This window comes from Cygnus olor, chromosome 6, assembly GCF_009769625.2.
Source record: "Cygnus olor isolate bCygOlo1 chromosome 6, bCygOlo1.pri.v2, whole genome shotgun sequence".
NCBI classification, from domain to species: domain Eukaryota; kingdom Metazoa; phylum Chordata; class Aves; order Anseriformes; family Anatidae; genus Cygnus; species Cygnus olor.
Window position 1 is genome coordinate 25,232,081 of NC_049174.1, and position 22,270 is coordinate 25,254,350.

General features: G+C 41.9%; 1 protein-coding gene across 2 annotated transcripts in view; it reads left to right on the forward strand.

The window, feature by feature from the left end:
* Window positions 1-22,270, forward strand: part of ADCY5 (adenylate cyclase 5) — a 216,048-nt gene that overhangs the window by 133,612 nt on the left and 60,166 nt on the right. For both annotated transcript variants that reach the window (XM_040562145.1, XM_040562146.1), the window contains exons 4-5: window positions 20,424-20,535; window positions 20,731-20,858. In XM_040562145.1, the coding sequence (XP_040418079.1) occupies window positions 20,424-20,535; window positions 20,731-20,858 (240 nt within the window). The remainder of the gene's footprint in view (window positions 1-20,423; window positions 20,536-20,730; window positions 20,859-22,270) is intronic.

Here is a 22,270-nt window from a genome sequence, read left to right on the forward strand (position 1 = left end):
CTTCCTAGGCGGAATTTTAAATGTTTTACATTACTGTAGCTATTTATAGTGTCTTGCTGCAGTGATAGTGGCTTTAATGTTATCTAGGTTTGGCCAAATATAGTAATCTCTGTGCTATAAAAGAAAGTTTGAAGTCCTCTGTGAAGGGATCAAGCTTGGCTTTGTCATTGAAATTCCTTTGATGAACTGTTTCAAGCTTATTTTAGGGCTGGCATCCAAGCATGGTGAAAGTGACAGTTTCCTCTTTTCTACCCTTCACGTAATTCTTATGAATCATGTACTCAACAACATTAACCTGATCTCATGGTTTTCTAAACATCTTGACAACTCAAACCAAACTCTTTGCAGAAATAAAACAGTCCATTTGCTTTCGGCTTTGTAAATGAAACTCATTTTTAATTAGTCTTCTGATCAAATTACATTCTAACACCAAAAATTCTCCCCTTAAAAGTGACCAAACAGTCGCACTTTGGCTGAGTGTCAGGATATTCAGTCGGCCATGTCAGCTAAACCTCTTCATCTTATAGGTGATTTGATGTTTAATTAGTTGGTTATGAAGGGCATTAAATTCTTAGATTGCAAGATGCTATGTAATTGTATGTTATGGTTTGCAATAATTTCAACTAAACAAGCAACCTTCTCCTTCTTCCTGCCACTGTCCTTGCACACAGGACATCCAGTATGAATGTTTCTTGGGGTTAAAGGAGTTTTCAATATAAATAGCAGTATAAGGCTGGGCTCTGATTGCAGCTAGTAGGAGTGCTCCCAGAATAGAGCTGTAACGGGACATACCAGTGCCAAAGCAGTGTGCTGCTTAATGGTGTATTCTGGTTGGTGAGTACAGGCATGAGGATACTTTTCCCAACTTGCTAAAAGAAACATGCCTTTTGAAATGCCAAATGGGTTTACAATGAGGCATGTTCTCTCAAATCCAGGTCAGACATCAGATTGTCTTTGGGGGCAGTTATGCCAATTGGTTTTGTTCAGGAGCTCATCTGGATTCTGTTTTCATACTTTTTTTTTTTTTCATGAGATGTTATTGAAGCTAAGCAAAAAGCAGTTTCATTTTACCATCTTTAAAAAATAAAACTACATTGTGGAGTGTATAAATTTGTTACAGTTCTTCTCTGGATATTTTCAAAAATTCCCCAAATAACCTTGTTTCAGCCAAAGCTTTAATTTCTAGGCAAAGCCTTGTTGCCAGGGAAGGGCAGCACCAATAATTCTTATATATTTGCTATATAATTAATTTCCTTCCTCATCTTCTCCTCCGTTTTGGGAGAATGAAATATATGGTTTATGTTTGGAGATGAGGAGATCAGCATTAAGTGGGGAGAAGCCTAAAATCAGGTTTCATCCATGCTCTCCCTGCCAGTCACTGAGCTTCCATTTCCTTATGAAATGCTTTCATGGGTTGCTTGCTTGATTGGTTCCCAGCATCAAGTCCTAGCAAGAACTTTTGCTGTTTTTCTTCATATGAGGCCTATGCCCACATGTAGCAGCAAGTTATTTTTGGAGGTAGGTGGGGGGAAACTGTGTGGGTTTTGTGTGGGTTCAGGTGTCCTCCTCATTTAATTGCCATTAGTTCTGGTTCAGGTTGTAGGCTGAGAAAAGTCAGTAGGAGGGAAGTGATCAGCCTTCCCACGCCTTTCCCCAAGTGACAGCAGTGAGTTTTACTTTTTCAGGAACTCTTCTGTTTCTCTGTCAAGAGCCAGCTCTTGGGTACTTCACCTGTGTCTGCCTGGTGTGAATCTCAGCTTTTTAATTTTCCAGAAAATTTAATGATTTTTTTATAAGATAGCAGTAGTTTTTAGGAAATGTCAAAGTCCCTTTCACCCATGGGTGGTAGTGAATTACTTTGCACTTACCACTAAATGCTTGACTCTTCCTAGACAATTTGTTGTTTTTGAGAGGGAAATCAGTGTCTTTTGGAGAAAGGCATTCAAGCTAAAACATGTAAAGAAAGGAATTTTTTTATTTTACAGCCATTATTACATCTGAACTTGACATCAGAGCTATGCAATAAGCTTGGACGTTAATATTCAGGGAGGCATTTCATGCAAATATCACTCCCTCTTTTCAATATGTGTGTTGATGGTTCCGTCCTGAAAACTTTTAAGCTATAAAATAGCGCATGTTTATATATTTTATTGAATCTGCCTCTTTGCGTATGTGCACAGCAGCCTTTAAGAAGAACAAATACATGCTAACTTGCTTAAGCATTCATCTGGCTGTCTACAGATCTGTCTTTTTGAACTGGGAATACACTGTGATCTTGGTCCCTGCTGGGAACCCCTGGTGCCTATAGGGGCATGAGAGTCTTGTACCCTCCGAAGAACAAAACAGATAAATAACTGGTTGCAGGGAACCCCGCTGGATGCATTACTTAAACACATGTGTTGTAATAAAGACAACATCCCAGAAGTGCAGCGTGCCAGGTGACTGCAGATCTGCAGCCACCAGCAAGCCAGCAGCAATTAGGAAGAGCCTGTGATGTATAATTCACACCCTGCTATTCTGAGTGTACACAAGGGTCTGTGAAGTTCACAGGGTGATGGATTGAAGAGTGTTAGATGTTTTAATGATGAAATACTGTGAATAGTAATTTGGAGAGAATAATGAATGTGCCTGCAGAAGTTTACAGAGCAATATTTCAGCTCATCAAGGTTATTTGAATTCTCTTTTTTCTTCAGTAGTACTAGAAACAAATTACATTTTTTTAAAATGCAAGTTTCACTGCTGATTGCCCTGATAGTAAAAACAAATGCATTGAATGTATAGTAAACATACATATATATTATATATATGTTTATTAAGCAAATCCAACTCCAATCTTCTCTGTTCTGAAGTAACCTTGAGGGAAAAAAAAATAAAAATCATAAGAGTCATTTATGACCAAAACTTTACTTTTATAGAGGCTTGGTTATAAAGACTTTGTTAACTTTTACTTAATCACCTACTGCGTCATGTAGTTAACATGCAAAGTGGTTTTAAGAACATTGAGTTTATATAATATTTGAAGAGGTTCTTGTAAAAATCATCCTACCTTTTTGCTTCCTTCTTAAACTATAATGATTGAAAAGCAAAAATCAGTTAAGCTTCTTTGTTCTGTAATGCACTGAACTTTGCAAAACTATTTAAAGCACTCCTTTTACAGAAGCTGAAAGAGAAGCACAGTGTTCAATGGGGATGGGTTAACTTCTCTTGTCTGCTACTATGTTCACACCCCTCAACAATTGTTGCTAATGCATGCATCTGTTTTCACTGGTGTATATATCATTTTTACACTGGATAAATAATGAAGAGCCAAAAGCTGAAACCAATTAGTGGTGAAGAGCTCTTGAGAGGTCTGGTATCCTGTGATTCAAGTTAGTGCATTGCTAACTTGAGTCTGTCCTCCACTCTCTGAAAATAAGAGTGTATTCTTTAAAATTTCAAGTTTTTATTATTTTTGCTTGAAACTTAGAGGTTAAAAAGTTAGGAACAGGCTGGTACTGACTGTGTAAACTGCATGATTCCTTAATGGTGTTTCTATAAGAGACCAGGCTAAGAGCAGGTCGCTTCAGATAGACAGCTAAACAGAAATAAGAAGCAGCCCGAGGACTGCACAGAACAGCAAAGGAGAAAAAAGACCAAAGAGTCTTTTTTGAATTTCACAGGGCATTGGCTTTGTGGAATGATGGAGGTGATTTTTTAGAAATCTGAGATTTTTCTGTGTCCATTTGTGTTTCTGTTACAAAGACCTTGAAAGATGCACAAAGTTTCAAATGGTGCGATTATTAAGGATTTGCAAGAGCAAATACGTTGTGAGGAATTGGAAATTTGCAAATAATTTTCGTAAACCACAAAGAAATGCCTGCATTAGCTCTGCTTGATCAATGATCTTTTTTTAAAAGTCAGCAAAATACAGGAATATGTGTGTTTTCTTCCCCGATCCTTAGCCAGCAGGAATATTTGTCTGCTGTTGCTGAACACGTTTAGCAAGTACCTGAGGCCCTCAAAGGCACCGAAAAATTCTAAGGATGTTGCCATTCCTAGATGAATCCATTAAATACATATGAGGATACTCAGGGTTTGAAATTAGCTCCCTCAACGCCAGGTCTACAGAGCTGGCCCCCAAGACATGGTGCAACGACTCCTTGTGTTGGGTGCTCCACCACGTTCAGCTTCAATCTGTGTGACTATCAGCAAAATATTCTCTCCCACCCTCCTCTGGCAGAAACCACCCCAGTAAATGGCTGGTGACGCAGAAGGCTGGATGACCACAGCTTTGTTCAGCTGTAAGTTCATCCATAAATCCCTGTTCATCCCCTTCAGCTGCTGGAAGCACAACTTGCCCTCCCAAATGAAGAGGAAGGCTGAATGTGTGAGGCAGCTGGGATTTTTTGTTAAAAATGAGGTACAATAGAGAGAGTTTTTGTTGATCCACCAACGAAGACAGCTCACTTGTTTATTTGTTGTTGTTTTTTTTCTTTTGTGGTTGTTGTTTTGGGTGCTTTTTTTTAGCTTTAACAAGAATTCTTTGCAGAGTCTGATAAATACATCAGCACTATTTCACACTCATTGTGGGGAATGCGTTGCTAATAGGACGTTACTAGGACAACCCTCGTTCTTCTGACAAGCACTTAATTTCAGCTATCTCCGAGGCCTGGCAGCCCCATACATCAGTGCTGAATGCAGTAGCAAGTTGGAGAGAGGCATTGTGACATCCTGGGATGTGAAGGAGATGAGAGACATGTCACGGAGCTTGTGGGATATTTGTGTAGCAGGCAAAAATGACAGGAAAGACCGAAAAACCTTGGAAAGCAAGGAGCAAATTTAGCAATTGTTAGAATGGCTGGAGAAAAGGCAATGAGAAAATGGAAAAAAGCCACATACTATTTTAGATAGTGGACGGTTATGTGCCACAGTGGTGCTGGTGGAGAGCCTCCGACCCTGCAAACATGCACACCAACGTGCTGCTGCTTTCTGCAGGGGTTGTTTGCAAAGAATGAGCTAATAAGAATCAACTTGTAGAACAAAGCAAACAAAATTTTGGCTTCTGCTCAGGGGAACTGGAGCAATTCAAGTTACAGATCAGGCCACAACAGGAGCCAAATGGTGATCCATAAAAGTATAATTATTCTGTTTCATTTGGAGCCTTTTGTTCTGGATTATATTCAAAACTACTGTAAGCTCCTTTGTAAGATTTGTTTTCTTTCCAGGAAAGAGAAAAAGAGGCCTTTTGAGTTAATAGTTCTATTTTGTTTTAATTAAAAAGGAGAAAGAAACCACGTTTTCTGTGCCTTTCTTCCTTGAGAGTCTTGCCTTTTGCAGAGCAGCAGCCTGCAGGTCGCAGTTTAAGATGACAGGTCCGATGTAAGACAAAGTTGTATCATAAAACGTAAATGGTAAGTGAAAATCAGTTTTGAAGATCCAGTGCTCTTTGTCATTTACAGCTGCAAACTGAGTAAAATTTTGTTACGGAAATCAGAAGCGATTACAAATCTCTTGCAAAGCCCACAAAGCCTGAAATTGCAGCTGTGACTTTCCTGCTGAGCTCCTTTTCCTTGGAAGTGCGTAATGATGGCAGGAATAAACTGAAAATGGTGTACTCTCCCAAAGCTTAAAAACAGCTGGAAAAAAAAAAAAAAGGGAGGAAAAATAGTGTTGTCGAACAACAGTACAAAACTAAAGTTGTGTTTAAGGATGAAATGAGGGATTCTGGGGGGACCTGGGATTCTGAGAACAGCACAGGAGGGTGACAGCGTTTGCTCACACATTGTGAAATGTCATCTCTGCTGAGAATCATGCAGGGCTGCGCTTCTGTAATACAGAGTAACACCAAATAACACCAACTTCATTAGCATTTAATAGATCACTGTACTTCACTTACACCTATCCATTCCCTGGTTTATTTAAATGATTTTTTATGTGTTCTTTCATGTCTTTTTAGGTTATTTTATCTGCAGATTTAAGGATCATTTCTAGTGGAAGATCATAAAAGCTGTATTCCGTCAGTCTGTCATGTCCCGCAGCTTTTTATTTTTCTATTATAAATATGAGACCCAGAATTTCTTGGACTACTAATAACTGGACAAATTGTAAGCCATCTCACTGGATAACGTGCACTGCTGGGAAGCACCTCCTTGCATTTTTTAGGGCCTTCCACTCACAAACCCTTGTGTGAGTGTCCACGGCTACCGCTCAGTCCCATGGGGCAGGCTGCGGGTGGCTGCTTCGTTTAATTTGACTTGGTAGAGAGGCTGATGAGAGCTCAGACGTTCCTGGCTCCTGTTGCAGAAGCATCCTAATGAGCAGCCCACGAGGGCTCTGCTCCGGCCAGGCTGCAGAGGAGCAGTGCAGAGGCTGCAAGCGGGGAGCGTGCGCAAACACTCACGCTTTGTGCTGGGAGCCACTCACGATGCTGTGGCTGCAGAGGGACTCAGCGCTAAATCACAGGGTGGAAACCCAGAGAAATTAATGAATTCAGTTGATGTTCGGGGTGACAGAAAGTAAAACGCCAAAGTAGTGAGGGCCCGAAGAGACACAAGGGATGAGGCATCCCCTCCTCATCTGGGAGCGCTGAGGCTCGACCCACATGCCTGTGCTGGGTATCCAGGCTAAGTGTCCCCATGTGCAAGAGGGCATCTGAGGCCACATCTTCTAGGAGAACTGCTAACCAAATGGGGAGTCCTCATTTTCTTTTGTGAACTCTCCTTTTTTCATACAAAAGAATGAAACCCTGCAGCAGCGTCTTGAATCCCACTGTCCCATGTCACGGGGAGCACCGTAATCAGCAGGGCAGAGCGTGGTGCTGCCTGCCTCTGCCTCTAATTATTCCAAGTATTTTATACATAATGAGCAGCTGCAGCACAAGGTCCTGAGGGCAACCTTGTTTCTTATCCAATATAGCCTGTTGTCCAGTTCAGGCTAGATTCAGGCAGAGAGAAAATCAGACCTGTATTTGCTCACGTCTGTCATGCAGGGGGGTCTTAACAGACAGGTTCCTTGCTTGCCTTCTCTCTCCATGTATTTATATATAGCAGGCTTTTGCAGAATATCAAAGAATACAGGCTGCAAGTCACTGTGTGTGCTCCTGTTCCTTAAACATGTGCTGGTGTGCTGGGGAGTTTTAGCTGGCTGCAGTATGGGTTCCCAGCAAAGGTTTGGCAAGAGTCATCCAGCAGGCAGCGCAGATGTGGTAGGGATGTTCCTAAATGCGGGACACATCCTTTTCTGCTGTAGCTGCTGACTTAGCCTGAGCCCTGTCTGTATTTCTCAGTAAAAAAAAAAAAAAAGTCAACTATGCCTGTAAAATGCTAACGTGAGGCTCAGACTGAAGTGAAAATTCATCCGCTGGGGTTTTCCAGCTTCCCTAGTCCTTGATTAACCACAGAGTGTGCGAAGCAAGCAGGAGGGGCAGAGGCCAGTGTGATCCTGGGGATGATTTGCTTTTGCGTTTGACCACTGTTAACTTTTGTCCGGTCTGTTTGTAAGGACTCTGCTGACCAGCTGTTGTCAGCAGGATTTTTTTTGCAGTTGCATAAGGACTGGGAAAACAGTCTCCATCTGACTCTGCCACAGTGAATGGCTTTCAAGTTAAGCCGTGGCTGCAGTTATTGTACTCTAGCCGTGACACTATAAATAAAGTTATTAACAGCAATATGTAAATGGGTTTCTATTTTTGTCCCCTGTATTGTTTGCAAAATCTAGGGCAGTTATTCAGTAAGAATCATCTGCTGTTTAGCACTGAGCCTACCAGCATTTGATGCTGTGTGGGCTGTTGCTTTTTTTTTTTTTTTTCCTTCGCCTTTCTTTCTTTCTTTGCACTGGCTTTTAGAATCCAGCTCCTTTGCAAGTTTGTTTGTTGTGGTATATAAGAAATAGAGGAGCTGTGCTAAGCATTTTCAGGCTTCCGGAGAGTGGCTTGGTACTTAAGAATAGAGAATCATCTCTTGATATGTGAACTATAGGAGCATTAAAAACAGCTACACAAACATCAAATACCACAGCTGCTATTTGCCTTAGTGTGCATCTTGCAAATTCCAGTTTGTTCAGACATCTTCAGTTTGTGTTTCCTTCCGCTCCCCTCCCGTGGCTCCGGCTCAGGCTGGAGACGCGTGCCCCCCTCGCTGGCGCAGACCCCGCGGGAGGGCACAGTCGCGTTGTTTTAGAAACACTTCCCTACTGTCATGGCTACTCCTAACTGGAAGGGCAAATTATGCTAATCCGAGGCATCTGTTTAGGAACCTGAATGCATCTGTGCTGGGGACAGCAGCAGTATTGCCTTGCTGACTAGCAGCTACGCTGCACGGCACATCGCAAGCATGGCTAAGGCACACCGGCTGAAGACCTGCACACACCATTCAGTGTACCACACAAGGTGGCTTGTTCAAACTTCTTCCTGCTCTGCACATCTATTTAGCTCTGGCTTCCCCGAATCCCCTGCAAAGGAAGCCCCAACCTGCTTGTCCTGCACCTCATTAGCCACAATTTTGGTGCCAGCTGTGCTGGCTTGCAGACAGGCATGTGTCCTCCGAATGCCGTTCGATGCAGCGCTGAGAACAGCCATCCTAGAGCTGAGCCACCAGCAAGCTGTGTCTCCTGTTTCACTCCTAACATGCAGTGGTGATTAGTTTTATGGTATATATATCAGATGGACGTATAGCAGCGGTTTGAGGTTGTGACAGCTGCTATTGTACACTGGACGGATCCTTTCAAACGCCTGGCACTTTATTTCATTTTTTGTTCCTTAATCTTCCAGCCAAAATTGTTCCTACTCTAAAGGCTTAGAAAGTAAGCAGAAGTAAGCTAAACTGGTTTAACGTAGATGTAGAAAGAACCAGACCAGTAACTTTCCTCTTATTTTTACACTCTGGCATACATTACCATAAATATTTAATAAGTGGTCCCCAGGGTGACTTCCTATGCTATAGAAAAGATCTGGTCAGACTCTATTGATTTTATTGGTATTAGTTCAGTGGTAAACTAATAACTGTTTACAGGAACTTCATTTGGAGATGATATTTTGTGAATATTGAGAGTAGGAAGCAAATGGCTTAGTGAAATATCTTAATGCATTAACACAGAAATGAAATTTTCCAATGGAAAATGCAAGAGAAAAGCCATTTCTTTATATGCAGATCTATTATTCCAGTGATGGCAATTACAGTAATTCTCTGAAATCAAGTTAAAATTACATGCCTGCTTCATTATGAGAAGAAACAACTGATTGCAAAAATCAAGGGAGATTCGGCTGAAAGTTAAAAAGACATCCACAAGCAGTGGGCAGCCCTGCCTCACCATGCTGCCTGCTGCAGCATCTCAGGGGGAAGGCTTTGTGCAGATGTTCTTGGGATTCACGAGGTCAGGATTCACATTCCCGCTTTGCCACAGTGTTCCCGTGTGACTGACCCCTGTTATCTATCTTCTTTATATACCGTGCTGCTGTCTGGGTGAAATTGTGTGGCGTTGCTTTCGTAGTGCTGGTGAGAGAGTGGAAAGATTTGTGGGGTGCTTGCACACTGTGCTCATGGACCCACATTTGTTTTCCCTGTCTGCACACCCTTCCTCCTAAGTGCCTTTGAGGCTTGATACACACATACACATTTAGTGCCAACATTGCTGCAGGCTGTAATATGTCACATCTTGTGAGCCATGGTCTGTTTGTTTGGGTTTTACACCAACTGGAGTGGGAGTCAATCTCTTTAGTCTGTTTTCTCATTTATATTTGTAAAAAACAAATCTTTTTTTTTTTTCCATTATTTCCTCATTTTAGCCATTACCTAATGCTGGTTTGTTTGAAGACTTCATGCACTTATGAAGCCCAAGATACAGTGGTCCATTTTATTTTATGGAGAAAGAAATTGGCAGAGGCAGATAAGTGGCCACAAAGTCAAATGACAGGCAGTCAAAGATGAGACTCAAGGTGTCTTGATAGCTTGTATCTTGACCAGCATAATGAAACAAAATTGCTGTAAATGGTGTTTTTTTTTTTTTGTTTGGTTGGTTTTATTTGCATATGTAATCTAAAGGCCATAATGTAGATTTAAGACTAATTAGCAGGTACAAAATGACATCTATATGCAAAGTATTTGGAATATGAGGTCAGTTAGGGAATGAAGAGGTGCATGAAATTTAATGTTCCATGTTCAGGGATGATCTTTGCATAGAAATATGCAACTTAGTGAGCTCACCTATACTGATTGCCTCAGAAGGGGAAGTTTTTTTACTGCTGATATTGATTGCACAGTATTTCATTATATTTACATAGCTTCTCCACGGCAGCTGGAGTCTTCTGTGTCACCAGAAGGAAATGCAGCTATATGTCTGCTCAAGTGTCATTGATCTGTTGTGATGTGATAGTAGACTAATATCACACTATTAAAAAGAAAAGAAAAAAAAAAGAAAAAAAAACTTAAATTTAGATTGTAGCCCCCATAAAGTTGGGAGAAATTTGCTCATGACTTGAGCATATCTATTCATTACTGGTTCTTATCAGATAAGAAATATTAATATAGTGCACAATAACCAGATAACAGGTTCAATTTCCTGCAGGGTTTTTTCCCTTTCATTTAATTCTGAAATTACAGCCAATCCCCCTTCTCACTGAACATATCATGTGTTTTATTATTAAATTTATTATCAGTTTTGTTTATTAATTAAGAACAAGATGATCTCTCAATTAATGAGCCGAACCATTTTCTTTGGTCAGCCATTTTACCTTTCAGAACCCCTAACAAAGAATTATGTCTTAATTTAAAAGTTCTTCTCCTTTGACGTTGCATTGTTGTTTCTCAGAAAAGTGGCCATTAGGAAGCATTCATGATTAAGTTTCTCTGTATAACTTGGGTTTCTGTTTACAGTCTCACTGATGTCATTTAAAAAACACAAACACTCGATTACATTTAAAAATATAAAAATGAGGAGGCAGCAAGTCAGCTTGTGTTGGCTGTTCCAGAAAGGGTGGTAAGATTCATGTGCCTTTTCTCCAGCAATCAGTTCTCCCAACAAATGGCCGCTTCAGTGTTATCAACCTGGTAAGCTCCGAAACACGAATGGTAATTGCCTGTACAGAAAATCGCATTGCTTGTCTGTTTTCTGCTTATCTGTGAAACATTCTGAGTATTTTTGTACCTAGTCTGTGTCCTTGGAAAAAAAGCAGATTACTATAGCAAAGGCATAGTTGCTCCTTACTGATGTAAGTTATGGCATTTATATTTCAGTGCAGTGTTTTCATTATGTCATCACTTTTCAGAGGAAAAGTAGAAGACACCCCAACTTACAGACCTGGCAGAATAAATAAATCACCAAAGGACAGGATGCTGTGGAAGTTAGTGGAGGCAGTGAAGAAGTGAGGATATGTTCAAGTGACCACTGCATGCAGAATTCCTGCAGCTTTTTGGGTAGGGAGTGCAGAAGTATCATTATTTTGGTATCCATGATACCAGGGAAAAACAGAATGCGATCTTACCAGGTATGAAGAGCTCATTCTTTCAAAAACAAAGACAAAGAACTGAGTAATATGTAACAGAAAACACCCCATACTTGATTCAATACAACTTACTCCATCTCTATCCCTTATGCCTAACCCAATATTTCAAGATACACATGTGAAACTGTTAACTGTCCATGCCAGAACTTAATACTCTGTTGCCTTCTCTGACAACTGACTCACTGATTGCTGGCACACAGCCTCTATGCAATAGAGCATGCTTTATTTAATATTTAAGTTTTGAGTTTTTTCTTTTTCCTGTTGCACTGCTTCTACAACATTGGTCACTCTTGCAAGCAGTCCTCTTGAAGGAGGGCAGGCAGGAACAGTGCCAGACTCCTACAGCTGTGGTGGTAATGGATAGTCCCTTCTTGCAGAACGCTCCTAGCTCTGACTTCCTTCTTGTTGTTTTTTGGCAGGATTTTGACATCAAAAATTGCTCTAAAGCCAGAAGAGAGATTCCGAAAATGCTCACAGCAAAAAGCATGCTTCAAGTTTGAAAAACAGAATATAGCATGACTTACCCTTTTTGTTTTATATACAGTTGTGAATTTCAGGCTGTCTTGTGAGACAAATGAATCTGAGATTTGTTTTGGTGAGGGTTGGATCCAGCTCCAGTTTGGACAGACCTGCCAGCTGGTTTGCACTGGTCAGGAAGGCCTGGGTGAGTCTGGGCTTGCTCTGAGCCAAGGAGAAGATGTGGTCAGAGTCAGCCAGGTCTGAATTGGAGCTAGCATACCCTGCTCTCAGCATGGTTATTTATTCAGCTATACAGTAGATAAGACTCCTTTGCACCAAGTGTGTCCTTAGACTTTTCCTTCCTAAGCTTCCTCAGAGATGGAACAGATTTGGCATCCTTCTCACTTTCGTGTTTTTCCCCTGACCTCAGTGACTGGACATACATTTCTCATTTCCATCAGTTCCTTCTCAGACACTTGAAAAAGTCCCTCCTTAACAACCCCAAATCTCATTTAGGCTGCTTGGATTTTCTTTTCGCTGTTCAGCAGACAGCAGCATGTAATTTGGCTTGTGATGATGGAGTAATAAGATTCCTTCCGCTCACCTGAAAGACATCTATAATGTGCTCCACCTATAGTTTGGCAGATAGCCACTGCATATCTTTATTTGTTATGCCTTTCCCAAATAGTTTTTCTTCCCAACAGGCTATTTATTGCTCCTGTTCCCAGTGAAGAATCAATCTGGTTAAATATAGCCTGCTGAAATAGGAAAATCTTTTAACTCAAGATGTTTAGAGGGAGAGGATGGCGAGTTTTTCATGTTTAAAATTAAAAATGAGTACTGAAGCTGCTTAGCAATAAGTAATTTCTGATAATTGGGGTTGCTACTCATGCTTGTAAACTGCAAACCTATGAAGGTCATGGAAAAACTTTTCCCTGTGTGACTGGTGCAGTCTTCCCCTTCTGCTTGGTGATCTCAGAATCTTATTTCCTGCACTGGCAGTGAAGGGCAGACCACAGGTGTCGAGCTGAGGAGCACTGACCATGGTGGAAAATGCCATGCCGTTTTTCTCAGCAGCTCTTGGGAGCATGAGGAGGGCTGGACGCTCTCAGCCCGACGTTCCCAGGAGCACACAGCTAAAGCAGACAGCACAAAAACCACAAATGCTGGGAGTTTGTGCTGGTTGTATCCATCTCCCATCTGTGTCCCCCAGGCAGCTCTAACCTCCACTCAGTAATGCTCATCTGAGAGCAAACATTGGAAAATCAAGTAAATGGAGGGTTCTGCAGTTGGTATCTTTGCAAATGAGCCTTGGTCATCCGCAGTGGCTCTGCGGATGGCAGTCCGCACATTACCGCTGATGTCTCCAGAGCCATCTGGTCTCCTGCTTTTATGTCGGTTCTTTCTCTGTCACCAGCTTCAGTCGGTATGGCCTTGCAGAGTGAACTTCTGGAGTATGGAATGTGGTTTTGGTTTACATTTGTGGCTACTTTGGAAGAGCGACAGGGGCTTTCTGCCTTAACTCTTAAGAAAATGGTAAAAAGGCCCACAGTTTTCTGGGCTTTTGTTTTGGTAGGGTTTTTGTGTACATTTCTTCCTGGTTACTTTATTCTCTCTTTTTCTCAAGCATTGCTTTGCTTATCACAGCATTTGTGTATGTACGTGCCTTCTCACCCTCTTGAGCAAGTGGGAGCCAGCATGGCTGGTCCCAAAACAGAGCACTGTCGTGGTGCGTGGCCGAGTCCTGCTTCCCACGGGGGAGCCGTGCCAGCCGATGTGTCACATCATGCTACGGCTCAGTTACCAGAGGTGATTCCCAACAGTAAACGGATCTTCTGCGAAATGACCATAGAAGTTTAGGAAAGAGAGAGTTTATCTTTTTACTGTTGTTGTGTTGGTTCTTTGTTGTTGTTTTTTCCATGACTGTAAGAAAGGGAAATATTTTAACTTCTGTTCTGTCTGATGTCCTGCTGTTCTGGAGAATGTTTTTGGTATTACTGAGGCTAAGACCTTACCCTGTCGCATAGACATCCCTAGAGAGCAAGGCTGACGTGCTGTTGAGACATGAGTAAATCTGGAGGTAGCAAGCAGCCTTTGCTGGACCAGTCACTGGGCTGTTCGTCATCACAGTGATCTGTGTGGGCCACTTCGCCGTCCTTACGTGGGCTGTGCTGCCCTTAATGAGGCTTGTGTTGCTTTACCTAGACATGCTGCCCGACTGTGGTCAATTTGTACTGAGTCCTGCATCTGCTGCTGCAGACTTGTCCTCGGTTTGGTTTGGTTTGGTTTGTCCTTTTGTTGTTGCTGCTGTTAGATTCTTGAGGGAAAGAGTGTGATGAGATTTTCTCACTTTCCAGAAGGTGAAATCCTTTGTGTGCATAAGATGTGCATAGAAAAGAGCACACAGAGCATCTCCATGCCATCCCATCCCCATGGGGCTATAGCAAGGAAAGAGAAGACTGGGTGCATCTTGATACCAGATCTACTCTGAGAACTTCTAGAACTTATCACTGTGCAGAACAACAGCTTTTGGGCTTCCACTGCTGGCAAAGAACTGGCGTAAATGAATGTCCAAGTGCAAAAAGTGACTCATTTAGCAAACTGCTCAAGAGATACTCAAAAGCCGTCTACATATGGTTCTGGGCAACTGTCTGTAGACGGCCTTGCTTGAGCAGGGGATTGGACCAAATGATCCCCAGAGGTCCCTTCCCACCTTGGCCATTCTGTGAATCTATGCAAACTTTGGCGTTAGGAGCCTTCTGCTGAGAGTTTTGTCATCTTTACCTCAATACATCCCTCTTTTTCCTTCCTTGTTTGCAGTATCACTTAATAACATGCAACACCAATAGCAGTGGGTGGTGGTGCAGGATAACAGCAGCATTTTTGAGACACCATCCTCACCAATTAGCCTGGTGAATTCACGGACATGGACATGCTGGGTGTATAGCAAATGACTTTCTCTTGTTACACCTTTGCTCATGAATGCAAATTAGCGAGCTTCTACTTAGTGAGTGATGGTTATTTTGTTATGGTACATTAACTTTTCCTTTTCTTTTTAGGTACCATTCATTGCAGTAAAATACCATGGCTTCTATTCACATGCAGTCGGATGCACTTTGCTGTTTTTATGTCATTAAAGCTCACCGAGTCTGGGGTTTTGTTGTTTCCCATGCAGTGCCTGTGGTGTTCAGTTTCCAGTAACACATGGTGTTTATATTCATGACTGGCATTACCGTTGTGATGGTGATAGGGTTTGTGTTTCTTGCCTTGCTTGATTTATGTTGTGGCTGGCGTGCGTGGCACGCACATGTCTTGAAATAGAACACGACTGTTTTTTGTGTTTTTGAATTAAAAGCACTGATGATTTAATTTAGCATTTTGAACAATCCTGCATTTGCAGGGAAACCTGGCTGTGTTGTGTCCCTCCTTTGATAACTCTACTAGCTTCAGATATCTAAGGCTGCACTTCAAAATCACTCTCTGTAGGTGTTTGTGATTTTTAAAAATTTCATGTGAGTTTCCTGCTTCCCACTTTTGGCTTAGCTCTTCCTAATCCTTAGGTTCTTTGCTTTCTGGCAAGATCTGTCCCCTTGCCGTGCTCTTGCTAAGAGCCTCCTTTGCCATCCGTAAGATGCTGCAGTGCTTCTGCCTCGGGGTCTGTTAGCAATGCAGTCACAGCAAGGATTACCTGAGTTACAGGAACCAGTTTTAAATGATCTACAGTGGTGGAAGGGGCAGGGGGATGGACCTGGCACAGACATCAAGGGCAGGCAGGCAGCAGGCTGGCCTCTGTGCAGAGGGGAGGATGGCAGGATCTGGAAGCTGCTCGAGCTCCTTTTCATCTTTCCTGTCCAGCAGCCATGAGCCATATAGGGCAACAGGCACAGAACTCAGCTTGCCTTGTACAGCTATCAAGTCTTGAGCCAGTCCTTGATGGAAATAGGAGCTGAAATAGGAGCTTAGGAAAGTATTCACCTCTACCCTATAACACAATTTGTGGTACTTTTCGACCTAAATTAAATAAAAATAATTTTTGAGAAACCTTGTAAAATGAATGTTAACTCCCCATTTCTTGTCCTGCCTTCCCAGAACTAAGTCATTTTTTGGTCTTTTTTGAGGTCATACCCTGGTTGCTGCTGGCCAAAACCCAAATCAGATGGTAACTCTGAAGTCAGCGATGAAGTGGAAAATATATCAAGAGCTCTGAAGCCATTACAACATTTTAATTACTTGCGAAATGGGTTTTTCCACACAGCAATAGCCTTCCAGATGAAGGGACCGGGACTCTTTGCTGATAATAGTTGCTGAAGCCCAAACTGCAGATTGTGTGGTCAGTCCCTTCCAGTCAGCTTCATTTAATAGTCCTTCTAAACCACTCATTTATCTCATGATATTTTATAGCTGTAAGAATCATTTCATTTGACCTTTTGTTGACCACTGTCATTCACCCCAAATTTTGGCACAGGGAAGGCCGATTACTGGCATTATGCTCCCACCAGCAAGGAAATGCCTTGCCCTCTGAAGACTGACAAATAGTTGGCTTGAGTTGTGCCCTTCGGCACAATCATCCATCACCAGTGTCCTTTAATAAAATCTCCTCATTGCTCGAATTGAAAGGCTGAAGTGAACTCGGGGCAAGGACCTAAGGGTGGGGGGAAGCTGTGTGGGGAAGGCTTCCTAGGCAAACTGGCCAGACTGGGAGATGTTCCTGCAACCCCACTGTGCATTGAGGGTGTAAGGAAAACGAGTAGGCTGCTTTTTAAAGAAAAGCTCTTACTAAACACAAGATGAAGTTCATGTGCTGTTCTCTGGCAGCTGTTTTAAGAGAAATATTTTGTTTCTAGTTTTTGCTCGGCTGTTGGGTATTTTGCAAGGAGGAGGGTGAATTCCAGGGTCACTGGGGTTAATAACAAAAGGAACAGAAGTGGCACAGCATGGCACCTCTGATCCCCATTCCTCCCTTGTGGGCTGTTAGCAGTGTTGGGAGCGAGAAACCCAGTTGTTGTCTCTGCTGCTGGAGCAGTGCTAGCAGGAGGGTGCTCAAGGAACACATGAGGCAGGAGGAGGAAAATGTGATTTGGTGGCTTTCAGAGCTCTTTGTTGGCAGCAGAGGACAGAGAGGCTTCAGGCTGGGTTCCTGTTTGAAAAGGCTGTTTTCTCTGACAGTTGTTTGCTGCTCTTTCTCCAGTCTGCTGCCACAAATGTGTCTCTTCCCTCCCTGTCTTCCATTCCCAGTTCACTGCTCTGTCCCCTGCCATCTCCCACGTGGTCCTTTCGGTCCCTTGATGAGATTCTCTGTCCCCTGCAACCTGTGTGCCAGAAGAGGGACAGTGAGAGCCCAGGCAGCATCTTCTGCTGGCTCAGTGGCTTAGGTATGTGCTTGCAGGGCAGATCTTACATCTGTCTCAAACCTGTAAAGGAACAGGCTCAGGTGCTGCAAGAGGTACATATGCCAGCTGTCATGGAAGAGGGGAAGGGAATGGACAGTGCTCGGTGCAGGTAGATGCTTCTTGTTAACCACAGGGCACAAAAACTGAGTCATGTGAAGGGCTTACTTAAGATGCAACCAATTCTGAGCAGGTTTTCATATAAAAATCAAAAGGCACATGCCAGATGAAGCTCTTCCCCTTACAACCAAGCATCATGCCCATGTTCAAGACTGTGAAGAGACTGGAAGCATCTAAACGAGTACTTCCAATTCATTCCTTTACTTTAGATAAGCCAAACTTCTTTTTTCTTGACTTCCCTCTCCAAAATGATAAAACTAGCTTTGTTGAAATTATTTCACACGCCCCTCTTTCCTCAAACAAAACACACATCCAGAGAAGCATCTCGTGCAGTACATGTTGGCTTTCTAACAGAGATATCAGAAAATGTTGACTTCCAGATATTGCTACCAGCTCGTGTGCAAAATGCCTTTCTGCATCCCATCACGCAACCTTTCCAGGTTTTATTCTCATAATAAACCCTTCTGTAGTTGCTTATAATTCTAGTTTTCCAAAACTTGTCGAGAGCACTGCATGTGGAACTGCAACCGTGCTGTCCTTGGAAGAGCAAGCTGAGGCTCAAGCCGACAAGATAGCTGCTGAATTTGAAGAGCAATTTGCTGGTCAACTGCAGAGGGTTGCAAGTCTGAGAAAATGTTGTAATCAAGTAGTTTTAATTTGAAAAGGCATAAATCTGTGCGTAGGTTGGCTCCATAGGTCTCTGCTGATTACTCCATTTGCCTAGGTGAAAATATTGCCGCAATTTAACTTCTAGGAATATCTGATCCATTTATCTGGCATAATAGTATCAGTGAAAGGAGGACAACCTTCGGTCATTTATCCATGTTTATTAGGACACTATGCTGGCACTAATTTTCTGATTCAGGCATGAGGAGGCAGCTCGGTGCCTCCACAAGTGAGGAATTTGCAATTTGTCCCATGCTGGAACAGGAACAAATTCTCATCCCTCTGAATGAATGAGTTTGCACTGGTTTTGTGCACTTTGTATGTTGTGTCTTTTGTGCTGGACACATAGTCCACTCTTAAAAAGTTAGCAGTCGTGTTAAAGAAGCGTTATGTAGAATTTCAACAAGATACATTTTGTTACTGCCACAAGAGCTGGAGAATTTTCCTCTTTCTACATTTCATCTGAAAACATACTTAAGTTGCTTAGTGAGTGGTACAGACATCTCTAAGATTTCAGTAGGTTTCAAGTGTATTTCTTTAGGAGGTTTACTTCTGTTTGTAAATATGTGAGATGGTGATTTATGTTGTGTGTATTTTGTCAAGTGTTTTTAAAAATGGCAAAGTATATTTTGATTCAGACATCCTTGCATTCCTCTTTTGTGTTTTTCTTGTACATTTTCTCTGCAGTCAGGCTAGCAAAGAAATATTTAATGCAATATGTTTGGTTGATGATTTATGGGAGTTGAAATGTAGAAAAATATGAAAAGCATGCCAGAATTGAAAAGTGTTTCAGTATTTTTGCAAAAAATGCTTGTGAAAATATTTTTGTTGTCTTTCCTTCTTGTCTGAAGATGTTGCAGGGAATTATCACTGAAAACATAGTCTCTGCAATTGCCTAAAACATGTTAAGAGTTCTATTTTACAAAGAGGCAATTTTAAAGTGCTTGTTATTTACACTTTTATTTCTTTTTCTATTCAAGTACAGCTTGATGCAACTTCAGAGAAGATATTTGCTAGTTGAAAAATGTTCTAATAGAAAAAGATATACAAGTATAGCTTATGAATTTTATATTTATTTCAATGCATGTGCATATATACATTTTATCTTAGATCTGCATAGACATAATCTGGTGCTTATTTTACTGAACAGCTTCAGATGTATCATAATAACTATGTTTGATTACAAATCAGTGTTTCCAGTGTTGTAATTATCCCTGAGACAGAATTGTTTTCCAGTTAAAAAATGATTAATCAAAATCAAAGAATCATTACTAGTACAAATAATTTTTCAAATCATTCCATGCTGCTTTCAGAGGGCTTTCCTGGCCATTCCTGGGCTGATGCTAGCGATTCAGTGTCCCTGCTGCAATAGCAGAGGTTTCCTCAGTTGGCTGCAGAAAGCCGGGCGATGCCTGGCTGCAGCCGTCCGAGCGGAGCTCCTGAGCCTGTAGGGGTATGTTTATGTAAAGCATCTCAGGGGCTAAAATTAGAGTAGAGAAAATCAGCACAGATTTCCTCCTCCAGTGAATGAAGAGCATTAAAAGCTCACTGGCAGGTCCTCACCTATGTACGGTGGTGAATTGTGGCAGGACACGGCAGCCAGCCCTGCTGTGCTCAAGCCTTCGCCCCAACAGCACGTGGTGCTGTTGTGCCTGGCTTTGCTCACCGAGAGCTTTGTAGGAGTGTGTGTCCACACGTGGTATGGGCAGGGTGCTGCCAGCCCCGGGGCTCAGGTGTGAGCATGAAAGCCCACCACAGAAGCAGGAGTGATAGCTGTGGGAAGCAGGCTAAGTGTATTCACTAGAGAGAGAATTTATCTGTTGGCTGCACTTTGGCAGAGGAGGAAGCAGGCAGAGGGATTTTTATGCAGCAGAGTAGAGAAAAGAGCAATGTTATTGAGCTGAGAGATTGAGGAATGTGAAGAAAATGGTAAGTGTTGGCTTTCTGGCTGGGCTAACCTGGTCATTGTGTAGGAGAGCCTGGTTGTTAATAACGATCAGTAGTATTATCACACCACCACTAGCTCCCAATGTACTATACAGTTTCTGGGCACAGGGTTGGGGGGAAGAGAGGATTGTAGGGTTTTCTGGCCCTTTCTAAACTCTGTAGGGGAAGAGGTCATGTCCCTCAGGGCTTTATGTGCAATAGAGGCTGTAACATAGATGGTATTGGGGGTGCTGATCTCCTTGCTCCTGTAGGACTGGGACACCCCTATTTCACACGTCTCCCCATCCCTGGACTTCTACCCCAGATCTTACACAAATATCAGCAACAAATTTTATGACACTTTCATTTTTTTTCTCTTTTTTCCCAAGCATCCTCTTTGCAGACATAGAGGGTTTCACAAGTCTGGCCTCCCAGTGCACTGCTCAGGAGCTGGTCATGACGCTGAACGAGCTCTTTGCCAGATTTGATAAACTAGCAGCTGTAAGTTTTCTTTTATAATTCTGATATATTTTTTTTCCTGTTGCAAGAATGACATACTGTGCTGGTTCACTGGATTTCTGTAAATATTCACTGCCCTAAAAGGCAAGCTATTACAAGCATGAATATAAGCTGAATATTTCTCTCTCCTTTATTATTACTTTTTCTTTTTCTTTCTTTTTTTTTTTTTTTTTAAAGGAGAACCACTGTTTACGTATCAAGATCCTGGGTGATTGCTATTACTGTGTGTCTGGGTTGCCAGAAGCAAGAGCTGACCATGCACACTGCTGTGTTGAAATGGGAATGGATATGATAGAGGCCATCTCGTAAGTACCATATTCCCCGTGGAGAATTTCAGAACGAATAGCAAGTTAGATCTTCTGTACTTCAGTAGCAAGGTAGCCAAGCCAGGGGACTGATGCCAGCAGAGAGAGAGAACAGCTGGAATGAGAAAACAGAATGCAATAAAGATTTCACAGTAGAAAGACAGACATTTAAGTCCGTTACAGCCACGTGGAGATCAGAGCTCAATCTCCTAAACAGAAAGGCAAAGGTTACTGTAGTTAGTAGAAGTCTCATTCCCAAAGGAGGATTCCAGTGAATTACAGAAATGTGAAATCAGAGGATTAATAATAACTTCATTAAATTTCAATCACACTGCACTTATCTGTCTTTAAACCAGCTTTTTACTCACCTGACAATTACCCTGCTGAGGTCTGTCTTCTCTAGTTTAACTAATCCTTAGCCAAGTGTTCTGATACCAAATGGGTTAGATCCAATGCTTTCTGAATTTAGACAAATTAATTATTGAGGAAAACCACAAGCTTGGTCTGGCACAAACTGAGACAAATCCATGGTGCTTTCTACTTTATTTCTCTTTCCTTACTCATCTTTGGATTTTTCTTTTAAAATCCATTATGAAGATTTGCCTGTTTCTAAGGTCAAACTAACAGTTCTGTATTTGTCCAGACAATCTCTTTCTTTGGAGAGTGACAAACATGAGACCCATATCTAATAATATTACTTGGAGGACAGCACACAATATTGAATACTCTTTGCATCGGATGTAAGCTTTCACATTCCAGTTCTTTAGGAATGCAGGGAAGGGAGATTTATTTCGTCATCATGAATGAATGTGAGTTCAGGCACAAAGTTGAGTGAGCTTTGGATGGTAACTGAGCTGACCTTAGTATCTACACCATCCTTACTGCGCAGAGACTCTGGTTTTTCTTCCCTTCTTTTTTTTTTCTTTGTGAAAACAGCTTCTAAAGTACCCATGGTACTAACATGAGAGATCTCTATGCAGTTCTCCTCTCATTCTGTTCGGTAAATTGATCGAGATTTCACTTCATCTTGATAAAAACTAGAGGTACCTATTTGATGAGCTTGACACAGAACCTCCTTATAATTTGGATTTCTGCAAGGACACAAATAGTCACCCACTTTTCAGCCTCATTTTCTCCACACAAATACATAGTTTGAAGAGCAGCGTTTTCAACTAGGAGACCTCATTCAAAAAGCAGTAAGCAGCAGCATTCCCTTGCTTTGTATACAATGTATGCTGTCAGGGCTTACTACCTCTTCTTTCCTGGTCTAAACTGTTGCTTTGCATTAGTCCCCTTTTGGGCTTTGAATGTAAAATGCAAAATAAAAACAGTTGCAAGTAGTCCTTGAAAGTATGCTTTTTCTTCAATGTGAAATACACTTAAGTGGCAGGTGACAAAGTATCTTGTCGAAC